Source organism: Bufo bufo, chromosome 3, assembly GCF_905171765.1.
Source record: "Bufo bufo chromosome 3, aBufBuf1.1, whole genome shotgun sequence".
NCBI classification, from domain to species: domain Eukaryota; kingdom Metazoa; phylum Chordata; class Amphibia; order Anura; family Bufonidae; genus Bufo; species Bufo bufo.
The window spans coordinates 30,556,779-30,575,827 of record NC_053391.1 but is presented as its reverse complement, the minus strand read 5'-3'; the positions used below and the strand labels follow the sequence as shown (position 1 = coordinate 30,575,827).

Here is a 19,049-nt window from a genome sequence, read left to right as displayed (position 1 = left end):
CCCGCCGATCAGATGCTCATGATCTATCCAGAGAATAGATCATCCGTTTAAACAAACTGCAGAACCCCTTTAACTTCCTGTGTCCTCAGGATGCAGATACAGTTGACTACAATGGTGACGCAGGGAACCATCAGGGGATTGGGTGGGATTAGAGGTGTGGCTTATTCATCTTTGTTTTCCAGTTCAGCCCTTCACCCGATGCTAGACCCCAGGATGTGGGGTCTGAATAGGGTTGTTGCGGGTATCGAAATTTCGATACCGTATCGATACGATACCGGGATTTAAATTTTTTCGATACTGGCCTGCGCTGCTGCGCAGTCTAGTATCACAGAACATGAGCACGCTGCTGTCAGCGCGCTCATGTTCCCTCAGCAGCACAGGGAAGAAGGAAGTAGTGTCTCCCTCCCCCCTGTGCTGCTGCCGCTGCCTCCAATGGGGAGAGAGGGGCGGGTGCACTGCGCCACCAATGATAGGACGACCTTTTTTATGGGTCAGGACTTCGTTAAGTTAGCAGGACATGTAGAACGGCGCCCAGGGATCATCCTGCACCTACTATTATTCCTGGGCGCCGCTCCGTTCGCCCGCTGTGCCCCAGTTACAGTCTCCTGCTCCGTATGCCAATTACATTTACTACTATCGGAGCGATGGGGAGGAGACATCAGCTTCTCTCCTGGGTGTTCCTCTCGGAACGCCCAGGAGAGAAGCTGATGTCTCCTCCCCATCGCTCCTATAGTACAGTCCTGATCAAAAGTTTAAGACCACTTGAAAAATGGCAAAAAATCCTATTTAGCATGGCTGGATCGTAACAAGGTTCCAAGTAGAGCTTCAACATGCAACAAGAAGAAATGGGAGTGAGACAAAACATTTTTTGAGCATTCAATTTAATGAAAACAACGAATAAACTGAAACCGGCTGTTTTTCAGCTGATCAAAAGTTTAGGACCACACCTCCAAAAAAAACTAAACCCCCCCAAAACAGAAATCCAACTTCCAAACATGAACTCAGTAATGAGTAGCTCCGCCGTTATTGTTTATCACTTCCAAAATTCGTTTCGGCATGCTTGATGCAAACGTTTCCATGAGGTGAGTGGGAACATTTCTCCAAGTAGTGAAGACGGCCGCACGAAGGCCATCTACTGTCTGGAACTGTTGTCCATTTTTGTAAACCTCCCTTGCCATCCATCCCCAAAGGTTCTCAATTGGATTTAGATCAGGGGAACACGCAGGATGGGCCAAAAGAGTGATGTTATTCTCCTGGAAGAAGTCCCTTGTCCTGCAGGCATTGTGTACTGTAGCGTTGTCCTGTTGAAAAACCCAGTCGTTACCACACAGACGAGGGCCCTCAGTCATGAGGAATGCTCTCTGCAACATCTGGACATAGCCAGCGGCCGTTTGACGCCCCTGCACTTCCTGAAGCTCCATTGTTCCACTGAAGGAAAAAGCACCCCAGATTATGGTGCCCCATCCACTGTGGCGCGTAGAAAACAGGTGGGATCTGCTTGTCATGCCAGTAACGTTGGAAACCATCAGGACCATCAAGGTTAAATTTTTTCTCATCAGAGAATAAAACTTCCTTCCACCTTTGAATGTCCCATGTTTGGTGCTCTCTTGCAAAGTCCAAACGAGCAGTTCTGTGGCGTTCAAGGAGACGAGGTCTTTTGAAGATGTTTTTTGTTTTTTGAAGCCCTTCAGTTTCAGATGCCGTCTGATGGTTATGGGGCTGCAGTCAGCACCAGTAAGGGCCTTCATTTGGGTCGAGGATCGTCCAGTGTCTTGACAGACAGCCAATTGGATCCTCCGGCTCAGTGCTGATGACATTTTTTTTGGGTCTTCCACTTGACTTTTTTGTTCCATAACCCTCAGGATCATTTAAGAAATTCTAAATGACTGTCTTACTGCGTCCCACCTCAGCAGCGATGGCGCCCTGCTTATGCAGTTCAACAACCCGACCACGTTCAAAAAGGGAGAATTTTTTTGCCTTTGCCATCACAACGTGTGACTACCTGATAGAAAATGACAATGAATCCACATCTTTGCACAGATTTGGCCTTTTAAAGGCATGTGGTCCTAAATGTTGGATCAGCTGAAAAACAGCCTGTTTCAGTTTAATCGTTATTTTCAATTAATTGAATGCTCAAAAAATGTTTTGTCTCACTCTCATTTCTTCTTGTTGCATGTTGAAGCTCTACTTGGAACCTTGTTAAGATCCAACAATGTAAAATATGATTTTTTGCCATTTTTCAAGTGGTCTTAAACTTTTGATCAGGACTGTAGTAATTAGGGTTGTTGCGGGTATCGAAATTTCAATACCCAATCGATACTTTTGTCCCGGTATCGGATTTCCATTTTTTAGATACTAGGCTGCGCTGCTGCGCAGTCTAGTATCACAGAACATGAGCACGCTTCTCTCAGCGCGCTCACGTTCCCGCAGCAGCACAGGGGAGAAGGAAGCAGTCTCTCCCTCTGTGCTGCTGCTGCCGCCAATGAGGAGAGAGGGGCGGAGGAGGGGCGGGCGCACTGCGCCACCAATGATAGGACTTTTCCTGGGTCCAGACTTTAAGTATTAGGCTACACAGAGCGGCGCCCAGAGATGTCCCAGCACTTACTATTATTCCTGGGCGCCGCTCCATTCGCCCGCCATGCCCCATTACTGTCTCCTGCTCTGTATGCAAATTACTATCAGAGCAATGGGGAGGAGACATCATCTTCTCTAGTGGGTGTTCCTTCTCCCTGGCTGTAGCGCTGTCCAATCGCAGTGCAGGGAGAAGGAACGCCCACTAGAGAAGCTGATGTCTCCTCCCCATTGCTCCGATAGTAATTTGCATACGGAGCAGGAGTCAGTAATGGGGCACGGCGGGCGAACGGAGCGGCGCCCAGGAATAATAGTAAGTGCTGGGACATCTCTGGGCGCCGCGCTGTGTAGCCTAATACTTAAAGTCTGGACCCATATAAGGTCGTCTTTAACACATAATACAGGAGGCAGGTGCCGGCAGCAGAATCGCATAGCCGGCACCTGCCTCTGACAGGGAGCTGCAATCAGCGGCAGTTAACCTCTCAGGTGCGGCACCTGAGGGGTTAACTGCCGCTGATTTGCTGCCAGTACCCGCCTCCTGTATTAAGGGGTAATTATCATTGGTGGCGCAGTGCCCCCTCAACCCCCCACCCCATTAAAATCATTGGTGGCGCAGTGCGCACCCACCCCCCCTCTTAAACCCACCAGTATTAAAATCATTAGTGGCAGTGGCCACAGGGTCCCCTCCCCTCCCCCTCATTGGTGGTGCAGTGGCAGCTTCTGATTAGAGCCCCAGCAGTGTAATCCTGGGGCTCCGAGCGGTTACCATGGCAGCCAGGACGCTACTCAAGCCCTGGCTGCCATGGTAACATCCCTGCTGCTGTGTGCACTATGCACAGGGCAGCAGGGAGAGTGTGAAGTCCTATTCACCCTAATACAGCTCTATCCGGGTGAATAGGACAAGGGATGAAAAGATCTCAGATTCTACCCCCTAAGGGGGCTAATAGTTTTTAAATAAAAAGTAAAAAAAAAAAACACCAAAATATTAAGTATAAATTACATATAAAATATATAAACAATAAATAAACCTATCACATATCGCCACGTCTGAAAAGTCCAAACTATAAAAATAGAAAAAAAATCGATGTGGTGAACTCCGGAACAGAAAAAAAAAAATCAAAACTGCGCGATTCACCATTTTTTTCAAAATGCGGAATGCACATGTTTTTTTTTTTTATTTTTTTCGCGTGGTATCGAATGGTATCGAGTATCGCAATACTTTTTTATGGTATCAAAATCGAATCAAAAATTTGATATCGCAACAACTCTAGGTCTGATACAAAAAAAAAGACCCAGCTCCATCAAATCCAACCTGCAATCCTACCGTGTTGATCCAGAAGAAGGCAAAAACCTCCATGAGATGCCAATTACCGCATAACAGAGAAAAGATTCCTTCCCAACTCCAAATCAGAATAAATCCAGGGATCAGCGTGTCCGCTCCGGAAATCTACTAATTATCATTAGTAATATATTTTTCAAGAAAGGCATCCGGGCCTCTGTAGACCTTGTGCGATGGATCGGGCATCGCCGCCTCCTCGGGCAGAGAGCTCCATAGTCTCACTGCTCTTACAGTAAAGAATCCCCATCTAGGAGGATGGCGATGAAACCTTCTATCCTCTTTGATATAGAGGATGTCCACATTGGGGTTCCTTGGGCTGTATCTAGCTTCCAGCACCTTGGCGCATGCGCAGAATCTGTGCATGCGCCAGACACATCTACTTGCCATATCACGTGATGGCCGCCATCTTATATCCTCTGGACTTACAGCATGCCCCGTCTGTATACCTGTCTTGCAACTCCTTTGTCACTTTTGATGCATCTCATGGTGGTTATTTGCCTTAGCAGCAGCTGCCTGGCATTGGTTTGTCAAGTTCTAGTAATTATTATAATTTTCTGCCGTTTATCGCCCTGCACCCCATAAATTGGTGACATGAATCATTTGGTAATCTGCAGCTGACATCGTTAATACTAACGTCCCTCATCTACTTCCCCGCGCTGCTCGTCAGCGGCTCCACTAATATAGCGGTAGTACATATTATTAATGGGACACATGACCAAGGACGCGGTTATTAGGGCATCGCGGCTAATTCCTACTTCCCCTTTCCCACAGCTTAACCTGTTACCATCCTGTTCAGTCATATCTGTTCCTGGGAAAGCCGAGTGACGCCCGATAAGGACAAACTCAAGAGCCCTGGGGTTATATAGGGTAGAGCACTTCATAACCGATATTGTTCTACCTGCAGGATAGCCATGGTCCGGAGGAATATGTTCCAGCGAGGAGAAGTGCACAACAGACCAAGTGGATTCTGGGGGATGATCAAGAGCGTGACGTCATCAGCTCCTGGCAGTGAAAGTATCTTTTTGTCATCTCTGAGAGACCTGAAGGGAATGTCTACCCCAGAATACTCACAGCTTATATACAGATATAACATGTCACTATATCCATACAGTGCATACCCCAGAGCTGCACTCACTATACTGATCCTGAGTTACATCCTGTATTATACTCCAGAGCTGCACTCACTATTCTGCTGGTGCAGTCACTGTGTACATACATTACTTATCCTGTACTGATCCTGAGTTACATCCTGTATTATACTCCAGAGCTGCACTCACTATTCTGCTGGTGCAGTCACTGTGTACATACATTACATTACTTATCCTGTACTGATCCTGAGTTACATCCTGTATTATACTCCAGAGCTGCACTCACTATTCTGCTGGTGCAGTCTCTGTGTACATACATTACATTACTTATCCTGTACTGATCCTGAGTTACATCCTGTATTATACTCCAGAGCTGCACTCACTATTCTGCTGGTGGAGTCACTGTGTACATACATTACATTACTTATCCTGTACTGATCCTGAGATACACCCTGTATTATACTCCAGAGCTGCACTCACTATTCTGCTGGTGCAGTCACTGTGTACATACATTACATTACTTATCCTGTACTGATCCTGAGGTACATCCTGTATTATACTCCAGAGCTGCACTCACTATTCTGCTGGTGCAGTCACTGTGTACATACATTACATTACTTATCCTGTACTGATCCTGAGTTACATCCTGTATTATACTCCAGAGCTGCACTCACTATTCTGCTGGTGCAGTCACTGTGTACATACATTACATTACTTATCCTGTACTGATCCTGAGGTACATCCTGTATTATACTCCAGAGCTGCACTCACTATTCTGCTGGTGCAGTCACTGTGTACGTACATTACATTACTTATCCTGTACTGATCCTGAGTTACATCCTGTATTATACTCCAGAGCTGCACTCACTATTCTGCTGGTGCAGTCACTGTGTACATACATTACATTACTTATCCTGTACTGATCCTGAGGTACATCCTGTATTATACTCCAGAGCTGCACTCACTATTCTGCTGGTGCAGTCACTGTGTACATACATTACATTACTTATCCTGTACTGATCCTGAGGTACATCCTGTATTATACTCCAGAGCTGCACTCACTATTCTGCTGGTGCAGTCACTGTGTACATACATTACATTACTTATCCTGTACTGATCCTGAGTTACATCCTGTATTATACTCCAGAGCTGCACTCACTATTCTGCTGGTGCAGTCACTGTGTACATTACATACCTATCCTGCATTACATCCTGTATTATATAAATGTATGTGATATGTAATAGATAAGTGACTGTAGGTGTTTGGGTTATGGGGAGGCTCCGCTGTCACTTGGCTTCCTTCATTCCTATCAGACCTGTCTCAGATCCAGCAGGAGGTGGACGCTCTGGAAGAACTGAGCCGCCAGCTGTTTTTGGAGACGGCGGACCTGCACGCCACTAAGGTAAGGTCACAGCTGGGCGGGATGGACGTCTGCTGACACGATGGGGGTGGGGGATCGTCGTATTGTTCTGGTCTCTGGACTCCCAGCCGTCTGAGAGGAGAGGACAGAAGACTGTGCAGCCTGGGGAGGCAGCCTCCTGTACTGCAGTAACATGCTAGTTTTCAGTGTTATGTCAGGCCTTAAGCAGATTCCTCATAAGTCATAGACTTGTTCAAAGATTCAGTGAAAATAGTTATTTTTGCTGATATTATTCTTGTAATATAGAAGTCTCGTCCTCCAATCACATCCAGAGCTGCATCAGCAGTTTCAAGTTGCAGGAGTTCAGATTTCTTAAAACCGGATATTTAAAATGCAGTCATTACATTTTTTTTAAATGTATGTGCATGGTTTGTGTTTCCTGGTTGTTAGTAAGAATTTGAGTGCAGCTTTGGGTGTGATTGGAGAAGCCTCAATAAGAAATACGTGTGCCGCAGTGTCACCCACAGTCTCGCTGTACTGACTCTCTGTATGTACCACCCCTGCAGGAGCGCATCGAGTACTCGAAAACCTTCCAGGGAAAATACTTCAATTTCTTGGGCTACTTCTTCTCCATTTACTGCGTCTGGAAAATCTTTATGGTAAGGACTAGTGACGAGCGAAGTATTGGGAAATCCGGTTCGGCTGCTTCTCCGAATTTTTCAAAACAAATATGCTTTGTGGTAAATTACCTTGTCACGAAGCGCATTTCTTTGTAAGTAGCGGGTGCAATGACAGGGAGCGGCGGCGATTGCACCGCCCCCTCGTCATCGTACCCTTCAGATGTCGCATTCATACGTGATCGCAGCTTTCGATACAAATAAGAGTCCCGGCAGCTGCCATCTTGCGTGAAGATCTGGCGCAAAATCTCATGCGGCCCATAATGTCGCCATCACGCCGTCCGACCTGGTGACATCATATGTCACCGCACACGGGATTTCATGCGAGAACTTCAATCAAGATAGAATTGGCCAGCTAGTCGCAAGCAAATGGATGAGGTAAGTATGATTTATTTATTTATTATTTTTTTCTATATCTATATATTTCAGGTTAAATCTATTCACTACCGCGAAGTACACGGAAATTCGGATTCGCCGCGAATCTAAGTTATCCTGAAATTCGGATGGAAGTCGACTGACTGCATATATATATCTCCCATCAACTTTTTAGAACCTGTACTGAAGTTAAATGTACACTCCAAGTAAAATAGATACAGTCTGTTTTGCCTAGAGCAGGGCCAGATGGGCGGAGCATGACAAAGGATACATTGTATACTGTTTATGCCCCGCCCCCTACACCAGCCAAAACACGGATATCCGTTTTGCCCAGAGATTTACATTGTTACTAAGTTACTAGTCACTGTTGTCGGTAAAGTCAGTACAGAGGATGAATGTATTGACCCCGCCCCCACTTTAAAGGGGTGGTTCAGGATGGGGGGGTGGAAATAACACATTTTTTCTAAAGCTTCACAGAACTAGGAGATCTATGTTCTACGACCTCTTAAAGGGATTGTCCAGGACTGATTTGTTTTTTAATTGCCGCACCTCCACCACTGGACCTGTGAAGGAAAGCAAGCTGACCTGCTGCCTGGTTCCAGCTCCGTGGGTCCTGGGCTGTCTTCACTGCACGTCGGTCCCTGCATGGGGTCACGTGTACCACCGCAGCCGATGACAGGCCTTCGCGGTGATGTGTCCCCAAGCAGTACATGAGCCAGCAGTGGGGACACGTCACAGCGGTGCACATGACCCATTCATGGAGGAAGTTTACATGCAGGGAAGACAGCCCAGGAACCACGGAGCTGGAACTCAGCGGCGGGGAGCAGGTAAGTATGCTTCTCTTTACAGGTCCAGTCGGAAAGGGGTTGTATTTAAAAAAAAAAAAACTTCCTGGACAACCCCTCTAAGAGGGCCCAGCTCATAGGCTCCTCCCCCTAGGACTGGTGACTTATACGGTTCCGGAGTTTTCTGTAAATCTCTCGTTTTTTTTGTTCTACTTATTTATTTTTTAGGCCACAATCAACATCGTCTTTGACCGCGTGGGGAAGACTGACCCGGTCACCAGAGGGATCGAGATCACCGTGAATTACCTGGGCATCCAGTTTGATGTAAGGTCGAAAGATCCCGTAGAGCAGGGGTGCACAGCCTTCTCTGGTCGGCGGGCCGCATCCTCACATTATTTTATTTCAAGGGGCCGCAAATTAGAAAAAATTGTGATTGGCGCTCGTTTGCTCGTTTGCACTGGCTTGTTACAAAGGCCAGTGGGAAGGAATGATCACTACTGCTGTCGTTCCTCCTTCATTCAGTTCTATTGATTATCGGCGGTACGTCCCTGATCACACAGAGAAAAGTGCTGACGGTTATCGTACATCTCGTTCTGATGAAAGATGCAAATCAGCCGACAATCGAGTGATGACTCCTTTATCAGTTGATTGGCGGCACTATTATACGGGCCGTTATCAGGGATGAGCGCTCTTCCTATGAACATTTATTCCCAATAATTGATCCGAAAACCGTGCAGTGTAATAAGGGGTTGTCTCGTCTCCCCATTACTAAGCCGAGATGAATCTCAGTTCCGACCACCAACCAGCCCAGAAACAGCAGTGTGCAGCTGCGCTCGCTGTGTCAGTAGCTCCCACTGCCTCATCCTGCCTTAGTAACGGCAACTCCATTAAAGGCTATGTACACCTTTGGGGGCATTTAAAAAAAAAATTATTGTATTCTCATTTTGAGCTAAAAATCATTTTTTTAATTGGTCTTTATTAAAAATGTTGAACCCCTGTCTCTGTGCAGCCTTGAGTTTTTTTTAGTAACAGGATCTGAATTTTCACTCTGTTCTGTCAGGCAGCTCAGCTGACGGCTCCTTATCTCTGATCTCTTAAACACTCATTATAGCTCAGTTCTTATCTTACTGATAAGAATGTGGCCTAAAGGGGTTCTCTAACTTCAGTAAGTGACATTTATCATGTAGAGAAAGTTAATACAAGCCACTTACTAATGTATAGTGATTGTCCATATTGCCTCCTTTGCTGGCTGGATTTATTTTTCCATCCCATTATACACTGCTCGTTTCCATGGTTACAGACCACCCTGCAATCCATCAGTGGCTGTCATGCTTGCACACTGTAGGAAAAAGCATCAGCCTCTCTGGTGGCCGGGACCACACATAGGCTACTGCTTTTTCCTATAGTGTGCAAGCATGACCACTGCTGAAGGGTGGTCGTAACCATGGAAACGAGCAGGGTATAATGTGATGGAAAAATGAATCCAGCCAGCAAAGGAAGCAATATGGACAATCACAATACATTAGTATGTGCCTTGTATTAACTTTCTCTACATTATAAATGCCACTTACTGAAGCGAGACAACTCCTATAAATAAGTGTTTATGACCTCTCTCCGTAGTTCAGAGATAAGGTTTATTAGATGACCGGCACAAAGTGAAAGTACCAGTCACACAGCTAGAAAAACAGTTAACCTTTGTGACAGAACGGCTCAATATTTTTAATAAAGACCAATAAAAAAAAAAAGATTTTTTGCCCAAAATGAGTAAAATACAATCATAAAAAGGTGTACATAGCCTTTAAGTGGCGACATTTCCTTCCGTCCTGCCTCCTATTCATGCTCGAGCTCCTCCCTTCACTGCAGAGGACGGCGCTCACTGGTTACTACCCCTCCAGTTCTAGGTTACATCTGTGTGACCGGTGCCCTGCAATAACCAGTAAGCATTTTCCCTTAACTAGTGGGCACACCGTGGTTTAACGGTCATTTTTAAAATTTATTTTTTAAGTTGGTGAAAACTGGAAAAAAGAAAATGACTATTGTTTTTGAAAACTATTGCTCCTTATTATTTAAAGAGCTTGTGTCAGCAGAAATAACAGCAATAACCTGGCCGACATGAGCGATGTTTTAATACATACAAAACCGTACCGTACCGCTCGTGCACAGCCACCTCTCCATTCACTGCTATGGCATCCGGTGCACTTTCTTTCACTTCCTAGACTTGATTGACAGGGCCAGGCCGCGTTCACGGCCTCCTGCCTGGCCCTGAGTGCAGGTGAAATCTAACACCTGCGCCGTGCCTTTTAGCATTTGGCGCAGGCGTAGTGAAGGAAGGACGCTCGCCAGTTACCAACTTCCTTACTGCGTCTGCACCAAATGCGGCACAGTACACTCAGAAGAAGACACCAGCCAGCATCGCTCTGCAGAGAGCGTCTTCCGGATGTACTGTGACGCATTCGGCAGTAAAGTAGTCGGCAGCCGGCGATCGTCCTTCCTTCAGTACGCCTGCGCCGGATACTAAACGGCACAGCGCAGGCGTGAGATTTCACCTGCACCTCTAGGCCGAACATGGACAGAGCTGATGAGCGTCTGTTGTGCCCGACACACTTGGTGATCACCAGGTCCAGCAGCGGAAGCGGCATAGCCACTCGCTCTATTTACTGCATAGCCCTCATTGAGAGCAGAAGCGGTAATGGGCGGCTCCTGTCCTGTCCTCCGCTGTCACCACTAGCCAGGGTTTCCACCTGCTGCTGCTAGATTGCAGGAGCTTTAATCCAGCCCCATCCGGTGCTGCAGTCAGGAGCTCAGCTAATCCCACAGGCAGACGGTCTACTCTGTTTCTGTCCAGCAGGACGGGGGCCGCAGGTTGTGCACCCCTACTATACAGAAACCCTATAGAAATGTTTTACAGCCAGCGGGAACTTCCATGTTTTTCTTTCCTGTTCAGGTCAAGTTCTGGTCGCAGCACATTTCCTTCATTCTAGTGGGCATCATCATCGTTACCTCCATCAGAGGACTTCTTATCACTCTCACCAAGGTAAGCCATGTCTGTGGACAGCACTGCTTACATACAAGATGTAGTGCCAGGTACTTGGCCAATGTATCTCCAGCCTCCTGAGACATTAGCCGGACATGTTTATATAAGAGCAGCTCACCGAGGGTATCAAGTCATGTTGGGATTAAGATGTTTCAGGTGTGAGACCCAAAGAGACTAGTGCTGCACTCTATTCTGTACAGTAGAGAAAAAAAAAATCTCTGTTGCCACCACTAGGGGGCAACCTGTGTGTTGCTGCTATTCAGGTCATCAGTGTGCACAGCTGTGTACATGTGCCACCTAGTGGTGACCGAAGGCAGCAGATGTTACATGTATGAATGTTGCTATATAAACAGTAAATAGATCTCCAGGGGCTTCTCAAAGACGGTGTATTAGGGAAATCTTCATCATCACTTCTACTGCTGGTTTCTTAGAGGAAGATTTTCCCTGACATCACACAATGGACGATGGCTGGTCAATCACACATTGGTTGATGGCGGTCTTTCTGTCATTCACGCCTGCTTAGTGGCTCGTTCTGACACTGATCCAACATTTGTTATACATTTCTGCTCCGTGAACAAAAATGCTAGTGCATGTCCTCATCATCTCCAGCCTAGACTACTGAAACATCCTCATCCTTCTGTCTCCTCTGTCAGTCCTCTCACTGGTAATCCACTGCCCAGCAAATACATATCAGAATAATGATGTCCAAGAATGTGCATAGCTTGTGTCCTCCATACATCTCTGACCTAATCTCCTGATACCTCCCCACATGTAATCTCCAGTCCACAACCTGTCCTCTCCGTACATCTCTGACCTAATCTCCTGATACCTCCCCACATGTAATCTCCAGTCCACAACCGGTCCTCTCCATACATCTCTTACCTAATCTCCTGATACCTCTCCACATGTTATCTCCACTCCACAACCTGTCCTCTCCGTACATCTCTGACCTAATCTCCTGATACCTCCCCACATGTAATCTCCAGTCCACAACCTGTCCTCCCCGTACATCTCTGACCTAATCTCCTGATACCTCTCCACATGTAATCTCCACTCCACAACCTGTCCTCTCTATACATCTCTGACCTAATCTCCTGACACCTCTCCACATGTAATCTCCAGTCCACAACCTGTCCTCTCCGTACATCTCTGACCTCATCTCCTGATACCTCCCCACATGTAATCTCCAGTCCACAACCTGTCCTCTCTGTACATCTCTGACCTAATCTCCTGATACTTCCCCACATGTAATCTCCAGTCCACAACCTGTCCTCTCCGTACATCTCTGATCTCATCTCCTGATACCTCCCCACATGTAATCTCCTGTCCACAACCTGTCCTCTCCATACATCTCTGACCTAATCTCCTGATACCTCCCCACATGTAATCTCCAGTCCACAACCTGTCCTCTCCGTACATCTCTGACCTAATCTCCTGATACCTCCCCACATGTAATCTCCACTCCACAACCTGTCCTCTCCATACATCTGTTACCTAATCTCCTGATACCTCCCCACATGTAATCTCCAGTCCACAACCTGTCCTCTCCGTACATCTCTGACCTAATCTCCTGATACATCCCCAATGTAATCTCCACTCCACAACCTGTCCTCTCCATACATCTCTGACTAATCTCCTGATACCTCCCCAATGTAATCTCCACTCCACAACCTGTCCTCTCCGTACATCTCTGACCTAATCTCCTGATACCTCTCCAGATGTAATCTCCAGTCCACAACCTGTCCCCTCCATACATCTCTGACCTAATCTCCTGATACCTCCCCACATGTAATCTCCACTCCACAACCTGTCCTCTCCGTACATCTCTGACTAATCTCCTGATACCTCTCCACATGTAATCTCTTATCCTCACAAGACCTCCTTCTTTGCTCTTGTTGACTCCTCAAACAATCATCTCTAAGATTTCTCCTGTATACCTCCCATACTCTGGAGCTCTCTACCCCAGCAGATCAGAATGTCTCCCAACATCCAAAGTTTCAAAACCAACCTGAATCTCCACCCCCCCCCTCCCCCCCCCCCCCCCCCCCACCTCTACCCTCACTTACGGTCTCCTTCTCCTGTGCATGATAACCTCTTCTGGGCAGAGTCCTCTCCCTCTGTACTAGTCTGTCTCTTTTGTAAACTCATGTTTAATTTGGGGAGATTATTTGCAGACAGACGTTTAGCACAGATTCTCATGTTTTAGATTCTGTCATTATTAATGTGAGCCGTTATTTCTTCAGTTCTTCTATGCCATCTCCAGCAGCAAATCCTCCAACGTGATTGTCCTCCTCTTGGCACAGATCATGGTGAGTAGATTATCCTTACCCCACCTACTGGCTGCATAGGAGTACTGTAACTTCCCGAAATGAAAGGGGTTTTCTGGGATTTTAGTATTGATGACCTATCCTCAGCATAGGTCATCAATATCAGATGGGCTGGGGGTCCGACACTCCCCCCCGCCGATCATCTGTTTGAAGAGAAGGCTGCACTCCGTGTGAGCGCAGCCGTTCCTTCATTGTTTACCTGCTCGCTGTCGACATCGCAGCTTGCTCCTATTCAAGTGTATACTACACCTGTCCGCCGCTGCGATGTCGACGGCGAGCAGGTAACTAAAGATAACCAGCTGATCGGCGGCGGTGGTGGGTGTCGGACCCCCACTGATATATTGATGACCTATCCTGAGGAAAGGTCATCAATATTAAAATCCTAGAAAACCACTTTAAGCATAAGTAGTTAATCTCATCCCTTGATTTATCATCTGTATAGTAGTAGTGTATAAGGAAATATTAGTACCGATCACTCATGTTGTCTATTAACCCTCTGCGGCTGTGTTATTCTGTGCGCCCCGTCGCTCAGCACCTTGATAGGTCGTGTACTTTGTCTGTGTAATCAGCTGAGTTTATGTTAATTATTGACTTTCACCACAAGTGCGGAGCAGTCAGGGATATAGTTCACTCTGCGCGCTTGTGCGTAGGTCTGCCATTGTATAAAAGGGATTCAGCGAGCCAGGTCTGATGGGTTATCCTTAAGGCCCCTTTCACGCGAGCAAGTTTTCCCGCGCGGGTGCAATGCGGGATGCGAACGCATTGCACCCGCACAGAATCCGGACCCATTCATTTCAATGGGGCTGTGTACATGAGCGTTGTTTTTCACGTATCACATGTGTGTTGCGTGAAAATCGCAGCATGCTCTATATTCTGCGTTTTTCACGCAACGCTGGCCCCATAAAAGTGAATGGGGCTGCGTGAAAAACGCATCGCATCCGCAAGCAAGTGCGGATGCGATGCATTTTTTTACTGATGGTTGCTAGGAGATGTTGTTTGTAAACAAACATTCAGTTTTTTATCACGCGCGTGAAAAACGCATCAATGTGCATTTCACCTGCGAGATAAAAACTGAACCACTGAACTGCAATTGCTTGCGAAATGGTGCGAGTTTTCCTGAACGCATCCGGATTGTTTGTGTGCATGGGGCCCTTAGGGTGTGTTAGCATTAATAGGCAGCACTGACTCTGATCAGCAGCCCCTTCACCGCAGTCAGGGACACAGCGCCATTCACGTCATTGTGGCTGTTTGTGGCACTGCAGCTCAGCCCTGTTCCAGTGAATTTGGCAGCGCTGCAGCACCCTGCACACATGGATGGGAGTTGCGCTGTTTTGCTCCTGTATCACAAAAAAAGGGAGAAATTGTGATCACAACACTGAAAGCAAGCAGAGATCTCGAAAAACGCTGATCAGTAGAAGCGCAACCTATATTAGAAAGTTGTAGATTTTTAATTAATGCCAGATGAAAGGATATTTTCTGTATGGTCGTGAAGTGTTCTCCATTTTCTTTCTGCTTCCAGGGAATGTACTTCGTCTCCTCCGTGCTCCTGATCCGGATGAGCATGCCCCTGGAGTACCGCACCATCATCACTGAGGTTCTGGGAGAACTGCAGTTCAACTTCTACCACCGCTGGTTCGACGTCATCTTTTTGGTCAGCGCCCTGTCCAGCATCCTCTTCCTGTACCTGGCACACAAGCAGGCACCAGAGAAGCACATGGCTTTATAATCCGCGCCTCAACCACAAATGATTGCGTGTCCTACCGGTGTCTCCTGGTGGTATCCTCTGCCGGTGTCTCCTCTGGTATCTCCTGGTGGTCTTTCCTAGTGATATATACTGGTGGTGTCTCCTGGTGGTATCTCCTGATGGTATACCATGGCGGTGTTTCCTGTTGGTATACCATGTCGGTGTCTCCTCTGGTATCTCCTGGTGATATATACTGGTGGTGTCTCCTGATGGTATACCATGGCGGTATCTCCTGATGGTATACCATGACGGTGTCTCCTGGTGGTATGTCCTGATGGTATACCATGGCGGTGTTTCCTGTTGGTATACCCTGCCGGTGTCTCCTCTGGTATCTCCTGGTGGTCTTTCCTGGTGATATATACTGGTGGTGTCTCCTGGTGGTTTCTCCTGATGGTATACCATGGCGGTGTTTCCTGTTGGTATACCCTGCCGGTGTCTCCTCTGGTATCTCCTGGTGATATGTACTGGTGGTGTCTCCTGTAATATCAGTCAGTATCTCAGCCTGGTCTGGAGGATACATCCATTGCACAGGATCTGGGCTTATCGACTTATCTGACTTCGGGAAGTACCACACCAAACCTCTGATTTGAGACAACTGACCAGGGGCTTCCCCCACCACTACCACAACCCGAATTTAAGGCCATTTATACTGCAGCCACAGATGAAGCGTAATAATATTATGAAGAAATTCTCTATGATTTAAATTCACCTTTTTTGAGCACCTTCACCAATTGCACTGCAGGTCTCCATGATCTGAGAGGAGCCTATAGCTCTGGTCATCTTGAACTGCTGGAACTGAACGGCAGAGCTACAGTGAAGACTGACACACAGGAAAAAGGAAGTGGGGGTGATGTTTACCTTGTAAACCCTGTGGTTACTGTAATGGCCGGCATTGGCCCTTGTCGTTCATGTAGGAGCCCGAGATGACAGTTGATTAAAGAACAATTCACCATAAATAAAAAATAAAAAAAGAATGTAAATATAAGGAATACAACCGCTTGCTTTACTGTCAGCAACATAAGCGTGTAGCAAGGCCAATTAGATTATTCAGGAGCCTGGGAAAGCTGGGTGACAGCATCCGTTAGAGCTGTAATGGCGGCCATATGTGTCGGCACCCAGCTTTCCCTGAAATGGATTCAGCTGAAGGTGAATTTATTAATTTCGCTTGGTGGTAAGATCTTACTGTTACCTCTTTAATCAGGCGCTGGCTTACTTGAATATTTTTTTTACATAATTGTCTTTTGATTTCAAAACTGAAATGAAGATGAAGCCGTAAGACACCCGCGACTCCATCTCCCTTTCGACTCAGTCAGGAGCGGGGAGTAACCGTTACCAGACGCCTCTTCTCTCCATCAGCTGATTTTCTCTTGGACGAAGTTCTGTATAGAGTTTGATTCCATTAGTCCTATATAAATGTGTACGTCCTAGGGTAAATGGATAAACTTGTCGCACTCCAGGTGGGTCTGTTCGCCCCAGGGCGTACACATTTATATATGGTTATATCCTAGTCACGCTGGAGGGTCAATGTCTCTAACATACAGGGAGTGCAGAATTATTAGGCAAGTTGTATTTTTGAGGATTAATTTTATTATTGAACAACAACCATGTTCTCAATGAACCCAAAAAACTTATTAATATCAAAGCTGAATATTTTTGGAAGTAGTTTTTAGTTTGTTTTTAGTTTTAGCTATTTTAGGGGGATATCTGTGTGTGCAGGTGACTATTACTGTGCATAATTATTAGGCAACTTAACAAAAAACAAATATATACCCATTTCAATTATTTATTTTTACCAGTGAAACCAATATAACATCTCAACATTCACAAATATACATTTCTGACATTCAAAAACAAAACAAAAACAAATCAGTGACCAATATAGCCACCTTTCTTTGCAAGGACAGTCAAAAGCCTGCCATCCATGGATTCTGTCAGTGTTTTGATCTGTTCACCATCAACATTGCGTGCAGCAGCAGCAACCACAGCCTCCCAGACACTGTTCAGAGAGGTGTACTGTTTTCCCTCCTTGTAAATCTCACATTTGATGATGGACCACAGGTTCTCAATGGGGTTCAGATCAGGTGAACAAGGAGGCCATGTCATTAGATTTTCTTCTTTTATACCCTTTCTTGCCAGCCACGCTGTGGAGTACTTGGACGCGTGTGATGGAGCATTGTCCTGCATGAAAATCATGTTTTTCTTGAAGGATGCAGACTTCTTCCTGTACCACTGCTTGAAGAAGGTGTCTTCCAGAAACTGGCAGCAGGACTGGGAGTTGAGCTTGACTCCATCCTCAACCCGAAAAGGCCCCACAAGCTCATCTTTGATGATACCAGCCCAAACCAGTACTCCACCTCCACCTTGCTGGCGTCTGAGTCGGACTGGAGCTCTCTGCCCTTTACCAATCCAGCCACGGGCCCATCCATCTGGCCCATCAAGACTCACTCTCATTTCATCAGTCCATAAAACCAGTCTTGAGATATTTCTTGGCCCAGTCTTGACATTTCAGCTTGTGTGTCTTGTTCAGTGGTGGTTGTCTTTCAGCCTTTCTTACTTCTTGACTTTTCTCAGTTCATGGGCAGTTATTTTGCGCCTTGGTTTTTCCACACACTTCTTGCGACCCTGTTAACTATTTTGAATGAAACGCTTGATTGTTCGATGATCACGCTTCAGAAGCTTTGCAATTTTAAGAGTGCTGCATCCCTCTGCAAGATATCTCACTATTTTTGACTTTTCTGAGCCTGTCAAGTCCTTCTTTTGACCCATTTTACCAAAGGAAAGGAAGTTGCCTAATAATTATGCACACCTGATATAGGGTGTTGATGTCATTAGACCACACCCCTTCTCATTACAGAGATGCACATCACCTAATATGCTTAATTGGTAGTAGGCTTTCGAGCCTATACAGCTTGGAGTAAGACAACATGCATAAAGAGGATGATGTGGTCAAAATACTCATTTGCCTAATAATTCTGCACTCCCTGTATTATCTCTTTTTGGATTTTCAAATAAACCGATTGGACTCATTTTCCAATAATATGGAAGGATTTCTTTCCCCCAAAAAAAAATCCATGTGGATCATGTGGATACTGAAGCAGCGCAGGTCTTCTCCAATGTAAAAAATATTCAGTTCTGCTTTTAGAGAATTACAAATAAACAATATACAAGAGCCTGGTGGGAAGTGGCCGGCTCGGAGACACATCTACAGCAGAGCATTGTCTATAGAGGATTACAGATTCCTCTTAAAGGGTTTTCAGAGGTTTTAGTATGATGACTTATCCCCGGTGGGGACCCGCGATCAGCTGTTCGAGAAGGCGCCATCCCTTCTGCGAGCACCATGGCCTTCTCTCTGCTCACCAAGCACAGCGCTGTACATTGTTTAGCGGTCGTGCTTGGTATCGCGCTCAGCCCCATTTACTGGGCCATGTGACTGATGAACGTGGCATCGCATGGCCTACGAAAAGCTGAGAGAAGGCCACGGCGCTCACAGGAGACCCCGTGCCTTCTCAAACAGCTGAGCGGCGGGTGTCGGACCCCCACCAGCCAGATACTGATGAACTATCCAGAGCATAGGTCATCAGTATTAAGATCTCAGAAAACCCCTTTAAACCAAACGCTCATCCACCGGATCCAGACTTTATCCAAGGTTGGAAACGGCTATTAACATAGTGCTCACTAAGACTTATTAACTGCGTACTGGAACGCGAAAAACTAAAACCTACAACCACAACAAGAGAAGGAGGCAGTC

General features: G+C 46.3%; 1 protein-coding gene across 2 annotated transcripts in view; it reads left to right on the top strand.

Annotated features, from left to right (window-relative positions):
• GPR89B (G protein-coupled receptor 89B) overlaps positions 1-16,261 on the top strand; it is a 34,104-nt gene extending 17,843 nt beyond the window's left edge. For both annotated transcript variants that reach the window (XM_040423012.1, XM_040423011.1), the window contains exons 9-15: positions 4,815-4,924; positions 6,313-6,401; positions 6,926-7,018; positions 8,425-8,520; positions 11,141-11,230; positions 13,474-13,539; positions 15,077-16,261. In XM_040423012.1, coding sequence (XP_040278946.1) covers positions 4,815-4,924; positions 6,313-6,401; positions 6,926-7,018; positions 8,425-8,520; positions 11,141-11,230; positions 13,474-13,539; positions 15,077-15,283 — 751 coding nt within the window. In that variant the 3' untranslated portion in view covers positions 15,284-16,261. The remainder of the gene's footprint in view (positions 1-4,814; positions 4,925-6,312; positions 6,402-6,925; positions 7,019-8,424; positions 8,521-11,140; positions 11,231-13,473; positions 13,540-15,076) is intronic.
• Positions 16,262-19,049: the final 2,788 nt, after the last annotated feature.